The sequence below is a fragment of the Pyrgilauda ruficollis genome, unplaced genomic scaffold, assembly GCF_017590135.1.
Source record: "Pyrgilauda ruficollis isolate IOZ18807 unplaced genomic scaffold, ASM1759013v1 scaffold3, whole genome shotgun sequence".
Lineage (NCBI taxonomy): Eukaryota > Metazoa > Chordata > Aves > Passeriformes > Passeridae > Pyrgilauda > Pyrgilauda ruficollis.
In genome coordinates, this window is record NW_024524377.1 from 21,793,589 (window position 1) to 21,811,435 (window position 17,847).

The window sequence follows — 17,847 nt, forward strand, 5'->3', positions numbered from 1 at the left end:
TAATATGACAGCATTATTAATCTGTTCACACTAAGATCCATGCCTTCCAGGTGGAAAATATGTCTGAGAATTAAAGAGAATTAAAATTTATATAAAGCTGCTGGCATTCCCACTCAGTTCAGGGTAGTTAAGAAATCATTGCTACAGAATTCTAATACAGACCACCTTTTTCACATTTCTTCTAATGCGTCTTTAATCTTCAATTTATTTTACTTTAAATTGTGGGCTAAGTAGTTAAAAAATACATGGATACAGGGAATAAAATTAGCAAGACAATTTTCATCTACCATTATTGCACTAGTATATTCTCATGGCTAAGTCAGATTTTATCAAAATAACTTTTGGCCTGCAACCTGAACTAGTCACCAGTTCATAAGAAATTTAAGGAACAACTACAAGATGAGACCTCTTATAATTTGTTTAAGCTGACACTGATAATTTTCCAAGTCAGTTACAACAGACATAGGAAAAAAGACTAATTTACTAGTATTGATTACTATAGGTGAAAAATACTGAATCAATAAAAGAATTACTAAAGCACTTTTGGACAAAATAAAAATACATTGTGTTGTATTAACTAGAGTTCCAAATGCAGTACTTGCAGTCAGAGGCAATAAGGATTAGCAGTAAATTCAAATAGTCTCACATGCTTAACTGTTAGCTTCACAAAGGATTAATTTATACTTCTGAAGCAACTTACCTGTGACATCAGTTTTTATGTCAGCAAGTTTAAAAAGAGGTGCAACTTTTTCATAATAAATGCTAGTGGCTTCTCTTTTGTGGCTGCTTGGATTAACAAAAACTTTCAAGGATTTAGGTCTGTTTTGAAAACCTAAAAAGAAAACGAAACATTCAAGATTACATACAACCTGACTATTTTTGCAGCTTAAATGGTTCTTTAAAATCAGAACCATTACAATACTTTGACAGGATAAGTAAATTACAGTCTAAAAAAGTCTCAATTTCTTCTTGCATTTGTACTACTTATCTTTAAATTACAGTATTGATGAATTTTGTGTGCACAGCTAATAAACAGCTGTAGGAACCTGAAAAGAAGTGTATATGTCATAGCCTAGTTAAACCCTGATTCAGGAGCAGGGTAAGTGTGAAGTTTGAGCACCAAAAAATTAAAAACCACAAACACAGGAATATATCCTTGTTGGAATTTAATGACTCCCTCCCAGCAGGCACACGAAAGGAACATCCAACAAAACTGACACAACAATCCAACACTCTTCTGAGAGTGTAAATCAAACGGTCCAAAGGAAGTCCAAAAATATAAAGAAACAGAAAATTGGCAGTATCATTTGGAAATCTGAGAATTATTGTTCATTTAGGCCTTTGGAGTAACAAACTCCAAGGAAATAACACTGAGAAATACTGCTATGCAAAGCTGAACCTTCTCTTGCACAGTGATCCCATGAAGTAATTTTATTATTTGAAACATGGCATTTTGTTGAAGAGTAAATAACTCATACTAAACCAATAACATTACTTTCCAAATTCCCTTTCCTAGAATTCCTACCACGGTTCAGTGAGGCTGCTTTGCTACAAGAAGCAAGCAGTAGTGTGCAATACTGCTCTTCTTTTGGTGTTTATTTAAAATACTCAATTTGAACAATCCAGAATTTTGTTTCAGTATCAGGGTAGACTATCACTTTCTTAGCCAAATAAAAGCTAGAATATCTGGCAAGTGTACTGCTTTCAACATTCAAGAACAAAATTAGTAGTAGCCCACATCTCCAAAGAGAGCCAAGAATGAAAGCACATTTTCCTGCCCCATGAAGAATACTACTTCAATTTTTGCAGCCATATGTACCCTCAGTGTCAGCAGGGACTTCCAAGCTCATTCCACTTACTCTACCTCAACAACTGAACAGGAACAGTTACTCAAAGAAATTATAGCTAAACACTATTTCAAAATTAAAGAGGAAAGAATTCCTTAATATCAAAACATAATTATAGACGTCACAGAGATAATTTTTCCATTTATTTCAACACATCAAAGAATCTTGAACAGAAAACTAGCTCTTTATCCAGTTTGTGTCAGAAAATTTAGAAGAGTTCTTAAATATACTGAAGGAAATTATTGGATCAGTTTGCTGCTATAATCACAAAATCATACACAAAAAAAAAAAATGTATAACCATGTTTATGTCAAAATGTTACACAGAGTGCCAAGTCATTGCAGAGCAAATTAATCCTGGAGAATACTGAACGCCTGCAGTAACAAGCACCTGTGTTCAAAAGCATCTCTTTCAAAGGAGGAAAAAGAAAATAAGGAACTTGGTGAGGACTGTGGATGTGTTGTAGGGAAGGGTTGCTGTTCATGAGGAACCTGATCAGCTACAAGAAAGATCTGAGAAAAGCCTGACGATGTTCGATAAGACAAACCCAAAGCCCAGCACCTGAGCCAGCCAAACCCTCTGAGCGTGGGATGGGGCCGGGCCCAGCGGGCAGCACTGGCAGCTCCAGCACCTCAGGGAGCACTGGCAGCTCCAGCAGCTCAGGGAGCACTGGCAGCTCCAGCCCACAGCCCCCTCTGAGAGCACTGGCAGCTCCGGCAGGGAGCACCTCAGGGAGCACTGGCAGCTCCCGGGGGACTGGAGCTGACATGAGGGAACAGTGCCAGGGCAGTCAGGAAGGGCAGGGGCTCGCTGGGCTGCAGGAACAAGAGGGCAGCTGGCAGTCCAAAGGATATCACCACAGCCTTGTTCTCAGCACCTCCTGAGCCTGAAGCTGAAGAACTGCCCCCACTTCCAGGCCTCCCAGCACGAGAGAGATGAAGGGCAGCAGGTCTGACACAGAGCTGCCCCTGGAGCAAGGGGCCGGAGCAGGCCGCAGGCAGGAGAGCCGGCCTGGCCAGCCCCAAGGACAACACCTACTGAAACCTTTCCTTGAGCATCTCCTGTGCGAGCCACAGGCCACCAAGCCAGGCTTCCCACAGGTGCAGGGACAAAGAGGCCATGGACACAAGTGGCACAAGGAATATTCCAGTGAATAAAGAAAAACACCCTTCACAGGGAGGGCAGCCATGGATGACACTGTCCATCCTTAGAGGTTTTCAGACCTTGTCTGGACATGCTCTTAGCAACTTGATCTTTATTAGAAGCTCACCTGCCCTGAGCAGGAAGCTAGAATGGATCAGCTCCAAAGGACCATTCCAACCTAAAATCTTCTTGATTCTCTGGAAACAGAAAGAAGCACTGCAGGTATGTACTGCAGTGCAATTTCTTATTACAAGAATTACAGCACAAACAAGGAAAACTAAACAAAAGCCTCCAAAGACTATTAATACATACAAATAATAATCATAAAGACATGTCTTAATTGAAATCTAGTAACTGGTATTGTTGCAGTTCTTTAGAAATTATAAAAATATTAAGACCAAAAAATAATTTCTGTGACTTTATCATTTGCCTAAAGCATTAGTAAAAATTAAGCAGAAAACTTATAAGAATAAGGACTCCTGCTTCAAAAGATGAAAGATTTAACCAAATTCATATATGTGCTGTCATGTTTCTTATCTTATTTACAAGAAACTGTGATCAGCTGGTCCTCCTAACACTCAACCCCCCACCAACACCCACAGCTAAAAACCTGTAAAAACTGACTTCAGTCATGGATATCTGAGTATACCTTTAAAGTTACAAAAAACAAGCCAAAATCACACCCCAAACATACAAATATAAGAGTACAATGGACAAAGCAGGGGGAAAGAATAGGACAGTACAGTTTGTAGAAGCAGAGAAAGCAGACGAAGTGTCAAAACTTCTGTTACCCGTTCAGTGTGAGTTACAGTTCTGCGAAACAGAGATCAGGAGAAAATTAAAGGGAGAAAAGCAAACATCACTATCTCACTTCAGTGTTTTTTGCATGTGAGATGTAAAAATTTAACCCTAGGTGGCAATATAAAGTTCCAAAAGAAATCCTACAGAGGCAAAAGAAAATAGACTTTTCAGTGGGTGGGGGGAAAAATCCTAGATTTTTGAGGAAATGGTTTAATTTATTTTTTTTAAGAAAAATTAATTTGTTAAACCATTCTAAACCAGAAACTGTATTTATGATTATGTATATTGGGCTATTGCTGAAAAGCATATCAGAGTTAATATATAAATCCCAGCAAGATTTTAAAGAACCAAATGAATTCACAGGTTCAAAGTATTAAAATATTCTCTTTATGACTATTTGAATATCAATTTACTTTTTTAGAGAGATAAAACATTTCATTGATGGAAATATTTTTCACAAACATTTGAGCTGAGATAGTGCCCTACTGAAGTGATTTTATTTGCGCCAAATAATTGCCAACTGACATGAAAGGATGATCATGACAAAATTTATTACTTTATCATTCTTGGTGTGCACCGGACACATTAGAACACACCAAAAAACTGAGTTTAATGAAAGCATATCCTGTAACAGCCAAAGATTAAACTTTCACACAATATAATTGTGAAGCTTCTTTAAAGTGTTTTTGAATAATAATCTTTTAATTGTCTTTAAACAACATCTATATGAATGAATCAATGTCATTGACTACTGTGTGCAACTGATCCCAGTCTGCCAGCCTTTTGGGGCTCCCCTAACTGGTATTCTGTTATTGTTTTCCCTGGCTGCTCCATTTGAAACGAGCCAGCAGCCTAAAGCAGGAAGGCCAACTGTTCCCCTAGTACTAACAAATGTGCTAATATGCACTAGTTTAAACTTGATCTATCAAGTGAATCAGTGAACCATGAAGGGTGGTGGGTCAATCAGGGTGTTCTGAAAACAAAGGCTCCTAGGGCAGCAGAGACGCTGTGCTCAGACATACATCTGTGCTGCTTTCAGGCCCCAGCCTCAGGAAAATGGGTTTATGTTACAAAAGTTAAGAGCCTGGAATCATGTCATTACCACCTACATTTATAAATACTTTATACAACATTAGGAATATTATACATGAGAAAAACTAACACTATGAGACAGAGTCGTTGATGTAACTATGGAGACACCACTGTTAATATTAACTAAGCAAAGTTAATGTTTAACATTAATGGTTTAATTAAAACTTCATGCATGAAGTTTCAGGCTTTCATATCAAATCCCCGTGTGATAGATACTACAGAACAGCAGATAAAAATAAAATGCACTTTGTGCTATTTTGCTACTTTACCATTTGTTCTTAACCACATTTACTGTCTTTTGTTAGTTTAAAGAGTTTTTAAGTAAAGCTTTTTCAAATCAGCTGTTAGTAAGTCTTATCTTGTTAAAAAAAAATGGATGAGCATTGACAACTGTACATTTTCTCTCATTTTTGAGCCTGCCTCAACCCTTTCAGACCCACTGTGTATTTGCATGTGCAGAGGATTTTAGATGAAACAGTGAATTCTACTGACACAGTGTGTCCCCACAGGCCATGCCTGTAAATCCTGTACTACAAGATGTGATGTATAAATGGAAATCACTGAGAGTGGGTTGTGCACCAGGGCTGGCACAAGATAACAGCACACTAGACCCTGTCTAACCTGCCCTTTGGGGCCTTACAGGAGCCAGCCCAGAGCCAAGGCTCCAGAGGTGCATAAAGATGGCAGTGGTCATCTTACAGCAGTTTAACACACATGGGATGTACAGATCAGATTTCAGGAACACTCTATCAGTGAGTAAGCTCTTCATATCTAGCTGGCATGCACTGGAACAGCAGCAACAGCAGGCAGAAAATAAGAACTTCCTCAAATATGGGAAGATGGTGGTACATATATTTTGTTACCCTGTCACACACCCACAGAAAGAACCATAATAGCAGTCACTGTAACTAAATTCTAAGCATTTATATCTGTGTGTGCTCACTTACATGATAACAGGCTTCATAAAAATTACAGCTCAGTTAAATTTTAAATTGAAGTGCTCTGAACACAAAGTCAAAGCAACAGAGGACACTCACTGTGAAGATAATAAAAACGAACAGGGAAAACACCATTTATGTCATGACATGTGTCATGCCAGACACAGATCACACTGTAAAAAGAAAACTGTGTGCATGAAACTTCAGAAAAAATAAAATCTTCATTAGAAACCTCCAAATAAACTTTGTTTAATTTAAACCTCCAATTAAAATTTGGAGGTTTTATTCATACTATCACCAATAAACTTGCTATTGTTGTTCCCTAATTAATGTACACGCATAAAAACCTAAAAACTTGTCAAAGAGTAAGGTAAACAAGTAGAAATTTAATTTATCTGCAGAGGAAACACACCTGTCAGTAACATGTACTCCCATTTGTCAGAATGTCTCAATATTATTGACCAAATAGATATATATGTTCTACTTTGATAAATCACCTGCTTTTAATTTGATCCAGCCCAGAAACAATAAAAAAAATCCTTCAAGTAAATAATGCAGCTGCCTATGAAAAATTACTTTGTGATCAGACAGACTGGGGGAGCAGGGAGGGCAGGGAAGTAATAGTTACTACTTCAAAAGGATAAAACCAGAAGCAGCCATTTGAGTTCATTAACAAGAGTGACTCCAGCACTATTACCAAAAAAAAAAAAAAAAAAAAAAATCACTGTTTCACACAGAAATATCAGCCACTGAGAAATCAAGAGAACTCAGCTCTCAGCCGCATTGTATAGTTTTAGTTCAGACTTAGAAGAATATACACATTAGCAATTGGTATGATGAGGGTTTACTTTGGTTTTTTTATCTCTCTGAGTCCTGTTTATTCCTGAAGTAGAAGGCACGGAGAAAAAAATGTACTGATCAGAGATTCAGAAAACATCTGTACAAGGTCTGAGCTTCTGGAGAAAGACCGAAGCAAGAACTTGAAGCAGCATTGCACAGAATACTTTTTTTTTTCAGGTTCAGGTGGCTTCCAATTACAAAGCTATAAAACACAGACTGCACCTCGAGGTCAAGGCAACCTGAGCTAGAGATACTGCAGCTTTTTTTTCTGTGAACATATGGTATCACTGCTCCTGATAGATGGACAGTAATCTAGGTACAAAACAGACATTTGCTCCTTATGCAAATGTCCTTGCCTTTATGGGTAGCTGGAGATCTACAGGAATCCTGGCACTTCTGCAGATTGAGATATTTCATGATAAAGTCTTTCAAAAGGGGAAAAGGGAAGGCACTTTTCAATGCACATCTTCACTGGGAAAATCCAAAGCATACTGTAAACAAACAATGCAAGAATGCACCATTAATAACTTATGTTGTTTCTTTAATATCTGCTTGTGAAACTTTAGTAAAAGCACACCATAAATTCTTATTCAAAGTGTTGTTCCAAACACTACAGATGTACAAGGTTTGAATTCCATAATCTGGCTCAGTCTTAACAGTTCAGCTGGAGTTCTAATAGTGTGTCACAAGATAGACTGCTTTTCTTCTGTAATAAAAAAACTCATTTACCATAATCTGTAAACAGAGGCACCTTTTGGAGTTAAATCAGAGTTTGGTATTGGGGAAGGGATGTAGTTTTAGTTATTTAAATCAAAAGTGTGCTACATTCTGTGCCTTTCAAATATAAATTACAGTGAAAGGCTTGGATTTCATGTGGGGCTCTTTCCCCTATAAGGCGAGTATTTTTTTCTTAATTCTGATAGAGTTTCCATAAAATAAAATAAAAAACCCCAACCAACCAACCCTACAACTGATTAAACAAAGCATCCTGAAATTGGCAGTAGCCTAGGCAAACACAGAAAGATACTTTTAAAGTAAAGAATTGCATCCCATCATTATTGTCAATAAATTTTGTATCAAATTATGAAACAAGAGTGCTACAGAACCTTAAGAGCACTGCCACCTGTGAATTCATGAAGATGAGAAAAGTCTCTCCTATTAGGCTCCTAAAGAACATGGAGGTCTCAAGTGGGATTTCATAAACCATCACCAGTAAGTTCCTGAAGAGCTCCCAGAAGTGCAACTACTGTAGTACTATCAGTTATGATGCAATTTCAAGTGAAAATATCAACTAAATATGTTATTCCTTTCAGAAGCAGATTTCCCAGAAGACTCTTCAGTCAGAATAAAGAAAACCACTTCTTTTCAGTATCTTCCAAAACTCTTCCAAAAATAACATCAATTTGTTTCATTTTTACAGATACATTAGTCAACTATTGTCACTTTCCTAGATTTTACACTTCACCATGTAAAACTTCAGCAGTAAACATTTGCCAGAAATAAGATTCATATCTTATATGAATTTCTACAGGCAAGATGTTTCTGAGCTTCAGTCAGCCTCATGTATTGACAATAGAAATAAATACGACATCAACCTCTATTAAATGCTTACCATTTAAAATTTCCTTCAGATGTCTAAACCATGACTGACAATGATCTTCACTTAAGTTATTTAAATGGATAGCATAGTCTGTAAGCTTGTTCTCTTCTTTATTCAAGCATTTAAAAATTGTGATACCCAACAATGTACCACCTTTTTTCTGCCCTGCAAAACGACGACGTTTCAGTTTTACTGAAAATACATCCTTCATTTCAATAATCTCCTCTTGAGCCTGTAAAGCCACACTGGAATCACCTGTAAGGGGAAAAAAAAAATAAAAAAGCGTTACTACAGTGATTGGGAGTAACAACTGAAAGTATTGTTAGGGCTTCATTTCTAGGTTCACTTCTTGCATCTGTTCATGCTTGCATTGAAACTCATGGCATATCATTTCCCTCAATCATTGGTCTTTTGTTTTACCAACTTTGTTATGTATCCAGCTGTACAAACAAAACAATTTCAAAGAGGTTATTTACCCAGCTTTCTGGTGTTCAAAAAAATTAATAAAATTTCACACTCTAAGAAAGACTTCTTTTGAATTCGCACTCGAAAAGCAAATTCTTTATTCACCTAAATCATAGCAATCATAGCAGTCATATTTGCAAATCATAGATCAGAAAGTGTGCCATGACCCAAGCTGATTATATGCTCACTATATTTTCTCATTTGATACAACCATTACCTTTGTGTTTACAGCAGAAACGTATCAGAAAACTGTCAAGGGAAAAATAGACAAATAAGCCAAAACTGTGTTACCCATCTTTGCTTTCATTTTTGATTTATGAGTTCAGTTTAGAAGACAAGAAAAACATTTTGAAAAAAGTTGAAGATCCTCATCCCAGGGGAGATTTGTGTCAGCTAAGGGAAGGTTTTGTTATCTTGGAGCTGCTATTGGCGTGGATGCTGTGGCTGCAGATGCTACCACTTCATTTCCAAGTGCCTTTTGGAGATGTATCAACTGAGGCACTATGGTACAGGCTTCTCCTTTTTCTGCTCTCTTCAACTACATTTCAATTCCTCAAAACCAATGTCAAATACACAAATTGAAGGAAAAATATCACCCTTCCTGTAGGTATCAGATTCTTTGGACGCAGAAAGAAAATTTTCCCTGCTTTCTTCATAATTAAGCAGATCTGATACAGCACATCAATAAAGGTCCCTTTGCAGCCCAATGCAGCCAACGCTAGAAAGCAGAAAACTTCCCCAAATCTAGCAACAACTCTGGTTTGTCAATAGCAAAAACTGTAGCAGATTCTGTTTGATGAATAGTTCCTACATGCTGCACTGGAGTGTTGGGAAAACCTATTTTAATTGTCACCCAGGGAAAGACGGACAGCACCCCCTACTTCATTAGACCACATGAAGCTGAGGGTTTGAGAAAGTCACATACTTTTTTTCTGGGCAGCAAAAAGATGACTTTGTCAATTCTTGTAACAGTTTGATACTGTCATTTCTCAACATCATTTCTGGAAGGGGGCTATGCAGTGATAATTTCTCTGTCCAGGAATCCTGGATGACTTCTCCTCAGCCATGCTAACACAGCTAAAGCTCAAGCCAATAATGACATCTCCTCACAATTCTCAACCAATTCATTTTCTCCTGTTCTGTACCAAATAACCTGTGACAAATAGAAACATGACCTTGCTATATTTCCCACATATTTTTTTCCAACTTTTTATAGTCTATCATCCTTAATATCTCCATAAATCAGCTACTAAGGTGTAAAACTGGACTGAAATCATTCCACTCTTAGCAGGAATACTGTGACAAGTAATTGAGAGTACTGTGCATTGAGACAGTACACAGGAAACTGTCTGTAGTGCATATTTTCAGAAGTATACAACAAATAAACAGGAGAAAACTCACCTAAATACTTCTTTAAAAAAACCCAACATAAATCCTGAAGTACTGTAACAACTGCTGTAAAAGTATTTTCAGTCAATGTATCCTTTAAAAATGAGGGAACTGAGGGGGAAGAAGTACTGTATGATTCCATTTGAACTACAATTTTACACAAACTCAAAGTGGACATTGTACAAACAAACTTGGTACTAACATTACCAAAACCAAAATCTTCATTTCTGTCAAAATTTGTATCTTCTAAAACATTTAAGGGTAAATAGTCTTTGTAGGCCTGAAATGAAAAACTGACTGGTGGTCCAAAATTACCTAGAACTTCATAGTTTAACATGTACATTAAAGAGTTGTTTTAACTTTTAGAACAGAATTTTTGAGGGGGTTTGCTTAGGTTTTTTCACAAAGTCTCACTGTCAGACATCAAGTACACTGAAAATGCCAGCACACAACCTCCATGTTTTAGGAGAAAGGAAATTTAACCACAACCATTCTGCAGCAATAACTGATCTGCAACATTCATTTTCCCAGACCAATACAAATATTCTAAGTGGGCTTGATTTTTAAATACTTTTAAATAAATCATTCTTTAAAATAAATCATATTTTGGATTTAACTCTTAGTTTTGCTGAGGATATCATGAACTCTATTATGCCAATGTTATGGATGTGCCTCACATATAAGTTACAAACATTAGTCTATTTATCCTGCACAAGTCAATGAAAATGAAGGCCTGATAAAACACTTTTTATTTCCCACTGGCTTTCATAAAATGACATTTAGTCTTAAGCCAGGTAAGTTCTGCATCTTCTTTTCATGACTATTTCAGCCAGTTATTTACTTGCTTGTGCATCTTCCTCTTACTCTGTATTTATCAAATTCTGATGTTGCTCAGATGCATATCAAAACTTTTGATATTTAAAATAAAACTTTCTTACTAGGCAGCACTAGACTTTCAAAACCACTATCTGACTTTGTTGGTTTTACAGGAATACATTTCCAGATGCATCCTGGAAAAGGATATAAACTCTAGGAATGCTGAATTGCATAAAACCATCATCCTTGAGTTTTAATTTCTAGAGAAAATGTTGAATTAGCTAGTAGGATTAGTACAGCCTATTTTTTCCTAAAGTTGTAATGAAATCTGCATAAAACCCCAGGCATATTCTATAACTTTCATTTTCTCTCCTTACTGAAAATAAGACCATCTCAAATGAAGTAAAATTGTATAAAACAACTCAGAAAAAGAAAATTTAAGTCACGAGCTGTGTTTATAAAATATTTCTAGAATGAGGTAGCAACCAAGCTTACTTTTGCAATAACGTATATATTGTACTAAACACTTTTTAAACTTTGAAAACCGCATTGGCTCGTTAGTATCGTATTGGTTATTGCGAGCAGTTTCAGGACATTAACTGTCCTCTCACATTACTCAGAAAGATATTGGGTACCATCTGTTCTTGCAAGAGATTTAAGTGTACATCTATTAGATATCATGCTATTTATTTAATTCAGTACCCACTTCCCATTGTTGTATCTTCTGGAAAAAAAAAAAAAAAAAGTCAATTTAATTACAAGGAATAAAGATAATCTCTTCTACCAGGCTGCCCTGTCATCATGAAAGCAGAGAGGGAATAACCTGCATAAAGTAGGTTACAGGCGTTAGGGAAGAGCAAAACTAACAGCACTTAACATTTAACAAAGATCTAACAAAACCAGAATATATGGCACTTTAAAAAAAAAGTTACTATAAGCCAAGGGCTTGTCTGAATCAATCTCAGCACATCTGCCTGATGTAGAGCGTAAACAGGATTAGAGTTGGATTTATCTGCTTGACGCTAATTGTACTCACAGTTTATGCACATGTCCACTTTTTTTTTTTTTTTCAAATACATCATGAAAAAAAAGAAAAACCTGCCTGGATAGATGAATTTATAGGAAGTTTTATGCCCCTATATATCATCTCACTAATTTCAAGCAATGAGACTATCCTACTTTTTTCTTATTTATGGTAGTCTAATCTCTTACTTAACAAAAAAATTATGTCGGAATCAACCACACTGAGCTAAATCAAAATATGAGGAACTAATACACTCAAACAGAGTTTAATTGTAAATAGTAAACCACATTTTAATTAAGTAAGTTAAGAGTGTTAAATACCTCATGTTTACCGCAAAATTTATGAAAATTACACAAAGAAAAAAAAGCAGTACAACTGAAAAATAGAAGTTTTAAAGAAAATGTGGTATTTAAATATAAACACCAACACTTCAACAAGGAACCACTTTTTTGACAATTACCTTACCACAGAAGCCCAACATCTAGATGTGGTACTTAATGACTTGATTTCCATAACAAATATCTGGAGTACATGGAAAATACCAGAAAACACACATTAAATGTGACAATAATTCAAGTACAAGAATTGGACACAAAGCAAAGAGACTCCCTTGGTCACAAATGCTTCCTATGACCTTTGGCAAGATACCGAGCCCTCCTGACTATAACAAATAAATAAATCTTTGACACATTTTAGGCTCTCTACATTCTCAAAGTTTACTTCCTTAATAGTTGATTGATATAGCTGAGTGAGGTGTAACTTAACAGAAATAATTAGAAATTTTAAAAAATCATCCAGACCATACTAAAGAAAATACAGTGATCAGTACTTATTAATGAAGTGTATTATTATAAAACATTTATTTATAACAAAATTGATCACAGGCCATCCTATACTGTATGAACACTACTTTCAAAATAACCATTCAGGACATACAATAAAACATTACTATATTAATATAAACCCAAAAATAAAATAAATATAATTAAAAATAAAATTATTTTTGACAGTATGTCTATAAATCTATGTTTAGGAATATTTAATTTAATACCTAATGCCTATAAACCAGCACCTATTAGTCCACCAGTTACTAAGCCCATTTTTCCCTCACTGTAAATCAGCAAAGCACAGAAAGCAGCATGAGCTGATTCATAAAACTTCTACAGTTTTCAGCTACTTATTAAGAAGGGCTGGCAGTGAGAAAAGCAGATATGATCATTCTTGCCAGAAAAGCCAAGAAAAAGTGTAAAGCTTTTCTGGCTATTTAGCACTTATTTAACTACTCTAAACATGAGACAGAAAAGCTATTTCAAAACACATGAATTTTGAATGATTTCTAATTTCAAAAAGATAGGTAATGCAACACTTCTGGCAAAATTTGATGCTATGCCTCTTATTCTCTTCTGCAAGCAGAGAAAGCAAAATTCCAGTTTCTGCTTGCCAAAAGTAAGCTGAGGAGAAGATGGTACAGCCAGGATCAGGTTGGGGAGGGGCTGGTTTTTGTTTGAAGATTAGTTTTACATTACTCTAGTCCTTTTAAAAGGTGTTACAGGAGAAGTTTAACACATGCAAGGCCCTAATCTAGAAATACATTTCTCAGACTGTGTGCAATGACCTGCTTGGGAGCAGCAAGGAGCTCAGAAAGTATTACAAGGGACTGAAGAAATGCATCTCAGTTTGTGCAGAGCTGGAGAGGCGCAACTACAAAAGCAGGGTGCAACTACTCACTTCACCTTTTAATGGCAGCTATTCACTTGCAGCAGCAGCTGTATTCCTTCAGGGCAGAAAACTGAGCTTAAAAACATCTGACAGGAATACAACCCATTTTCATTCTCCTTCTCTAGAGAATCTTAGTGAGAAGTGATGTATTTTGCCAAGCAAAGGCAATACCTTCCTGCTAATCCCCCTCTCAATACAGACTCCTACCCTCAGCTCCCCTGCCATGATTGTGCAGCCCAGCCCTTTTCCTGAAGTCTGGCTCTGGGCAGAACCCAGCTGAGTCAAATCAACTCCTAAAGTAACAGAGCTTGCCCACTTTTTGCCTGGCTTAGTCTTCTGACACGTTGTTTAGTACGGTCAGTTCAACACAAGTCCTGTAAAACTAGAGATGCTACAAAGTGCTAAGAAAATTCACAGCAGGGAAGAAGGAAGAATTGGGACTGTCTCCTTTCATCAGCGGGAAGTCAACATGGGCTAAGCCAATCTGCTCTGCATTTTCACTTCCAATTGCTAACTCCCCGAAGATCACACAGATCAGCAAGAGTCAGTGAGAACTGGAAAATATGCACAGTGGCTTCTTTTAATTCTTTAGAGCTCTAGTGACATCTTATACATTAAAAAAAAATTAATTAGAAGTCTCAGAATACTCCACTTTACAAAACAAAAATTATACATTCAGTCATGTTTCACTGGACAAGGAGTTATTCACTACTCTAGCTTAAAGAAGTCATCTTATTTTAAACTACTATCACAGATAGCTACCTGTAAAAAGAATATTTTTGTGAAGAATAATGGACATATTTAAAAAATAAAATTCCAAAACAAATTTGTACTTCAGGTTTCAATTTTTCAACACAATACTAGCCAAAAACCCAAGTAATTTTCCAATGAAAATCTCAGTCATGGGATAAAGGCTTACATTACATAACAGAATAATTTCACTTGTTTCTAAACAATTTTACTATATTTGCCCACAGCATGGGCAAATCCATCTAAAATTGTAACCTCCTGCCTTTCATCTTCCTCTCTTGTCTCTCACCACTTCTCAAACGGTTCTCTCCCCCAAGACACCACCACAACCAGCTGATTCCAGCCCCTGTTCTCCACCATATCTGTTAAAAACTAATCCTCAAGCTTCTGAACATCCCCCTCAAACCATAGGGCTGTTACACATAGAGCCCCTGTGCACAGCATCCTGTCACAGCAACTGAAAGCAGGGCAGCTTTAGGGAATGTTTGGTGTAGTCCTTGAAGTCTTGAGCTGGATCAGACTCAAGCACTTAAAACTTGGTTAAGTTTCACTACAGCTTTCAAAGACAGCAATAGGCAAACTTCTGAAAAGAACCATCACCAAACTACTTAATTCTGGCTGAACCAAAAGAAAAGAGGATCCCATACTATAAGAGCACAGATTAGTACAGCTCAGAGGCTGGCTTTGCTGGAGCCTTGTGGAGAAAAGCCAGGCTTGGGGACTTGCCCTGTGAACATGACCACATCTCAGAGTGATGCTCACACACTGCGTCCTGGTCAGCAGGCCATGGAAAAGGCCTTTCCTCTTGTAATGAGGCTCATCAGACATCCATCCATCAAGCTTTCATTAGTGTCTTGACTCAGCTCTCACATAGAGCAGTGAAGTACCTTGCTTATTAACTACAGCCTAATGGCAGAATTTCATTAGAAAAACATACTGACACTGGCAGTTTGAAAAGAAGTCAGATAGCTTATTGAATAAATACCTCTGCAAAAAAAGCGTGATTGAAGCTTTAGCAGAAGGCCTAACGCTGTTCCAGAGAAAAAGCTTCACTGTAAGGAAGAGTTTCCCCTTCATTCCACAAATACATTTGAGGGAGATGATGAATTTAAAAATAGCATAAAGATCTATTGGGAATAATGCTAGAACAACAAGGTAAGCTGAAAGGAAGCAAGTCAGACAACAACTGGTTCCATCCTGAAGCATTTGAGAGGATGCATGAAACAAAAGCTTTGATTTTAATAATTACACTTTCTTATTAACACCAGAGCAAGAAAGAGGTCACTGGAAATGTACTATAGAAAGCTCTACATTTTATATTAAGAATATGGCCCACATACTGCCTAATTTCATAACATGATTTGACAAGTAGCTGCAAACCTTTCATTTAGTGGCTTAAACTTTGAGACTTTTCATTTAGTAAGAGGATTTATGGTAGAAACTTCAGAGTAACAACATGGTAAAAAGTGTCACTGATTTCCATCATTTCCGAAAACGTCTGCAAACATATGTATCCGATTAAATGACTGACCAACCATACACCCATCATAAAATGGAAATTATTTTCAGAGATATTTCTGAAATAAACAGAAGACTGGTATCTAGTAGCCTAAATGATTTAATAGAATTGGCTGGCAGAGCTGAAACATACCAAAGGATCCCCAAAGAGGAAACATGAGCCTAATTTTACATTTCCTCAAAAGCATCTCACACATACACAGTGTTTGGTACCTACTAATTTATGTTACAATCACAGCAATTACTTCTGTCATTTCAGAAAATAAGGGGAAGTGGGGAAGCAAATGACCCCCTATGGCCACATAACATTACAGAGTTTGATTAATACAAGTTAACAATTACTTTTACTTGGAGCCTTACTTGCACGAGATCTGCCTCAGCCTCAAATACAGATTTAGAAACTGTCCATATTGCTAAATATCAGTGTTCAGGGAATTCATTAAGTCTCAAATATCTGAATTTCAGTCTCTTCTGGAAAAGGTTTTCATGAAACATTTTCTTCAGGAAAAAAGAACAAGCAGCCCATTCTGAAAACAAGTCCATTTCCTTCTGTAAACTGTTGATAATTCATGTGCCCTAGCAAGTCATGCTTTTAGTTATCAAAGCACAGCTATCAGCTGCTAGATGAGCTCATCCACGAACTTCTACATGTCTGGCTTTATACTCATTGATCTCTGGTCTATTTCCTTTTTTTCAGAGATTTATGTGTGATCCTTTGTATCATTGTATCTGCATCTCCTGCACTAGCCCAAGGGCAAGAGATGGCAATAGCACCACCAGAATCCTCTGACAAGGACAAACCCCTTCCCTCACCCCAACGCTCAGTTGCCACTTAGGAACAGGAAGAATGCAGGCTACACCACTTTGCCTGCAGGGGTGAATGAATATTATTTTGTTCATGTATACCACACTTGTAACAAACTTAAAAGAAAAGCATCAAAAAACCACAGAATTTTATTAGATCGTCTTTATAATATAGATTTTTTTTCTTTTTACTCCTTTCTCCTTATGGACAGGGTTCATATTTCTCTAACTTTATAAAATATTTTGTCATAAAAAAAAAATATAATTTCTATTACATGACAGATGTACAATACAAAAAATTACTTAGAACCCAACACCATATTTAAGGTATTCTTAGTCAATTGTGCAGTATACAAATTAGCACTTCATATAAAGAGAAGGCTTACAAAATGCAACACTTCATTACAATTCTTTTTATTATATAGAATTGACTCCATTTGCAATGATGCATAATTCTGTGACTGAGGAAATTACATTCTCAGACTGTCATCAATTTTAATTTTTTTTTTTTTTTGTAGCTTAACACTATGACACAGCTCTCACAAAAGATTTGATAGCAATATGATGTGACACAACTGAACCAAACCTTAATTTCACTCACAGTGAGAAATCACAGGATTAAGTAACACTGTGCAGTCTTTTAGAAAACTTTATTGCTTCCAGATGGATGCAAGTTTCCTTTCAGCACTGATTTTATCTTCTGTACACAGGGTGCCAATGTTACTATAAATATAGTCAAAAGCAGTTATAAAGATAAATTATTAAAATATTGACATAAACAAGGTCATACAATAGCTCCTCTCTGCACAAAGCAAGGACAACTACATTAGAGTGCTGTCTGTCTCACACATGTTCAATACAACAACACGCACCCCCTTTTCAGAAATTACAACCCATACATGAACAAGCACAAATTTCCAAGGTATCCATAGAATGATTTTGAATTCCAACTGCGTGCTCTTTGCCCCATGTTGTGTAGTGCCATGTGTTTCCCTGCGTGGTGCCACCAGGACACCCACCTGTGCCCGTGGATCTGCACTGAGCTCAGGGCACGCTCGCTGCATCGAGCAGCAGGACTGTTGCATACACACTGCAACACAC

General features: G+C 36.7%; 1 protein-coding gene across 1 annotated transcript in view; it reads right to left on the reverse strand.

Annotated features, from left to right (window-relative positions):
- Positions 1–17,847, reverse strand: part of CERKL (ceramide kinase like) — a 51,433-nt gene that overhangs the window by 21,202 nt on the left and 12,384 nt on the right. Inside the window, exons 3-4 of the mRNA XM_041472718.1 lie at positions 8,274–8,516; positions 701–832 (exon numbers count right to left, since the gene is read on the reverse strand). Coding sequence (XP_041328652.1) covers positions 701–832; positions 8,274–8,516 — 375 coding nt within the window. The remainder of the gene's footprint in view (positions 1–700; positions 833–8,273; positions 8,517–17,847) is intronic.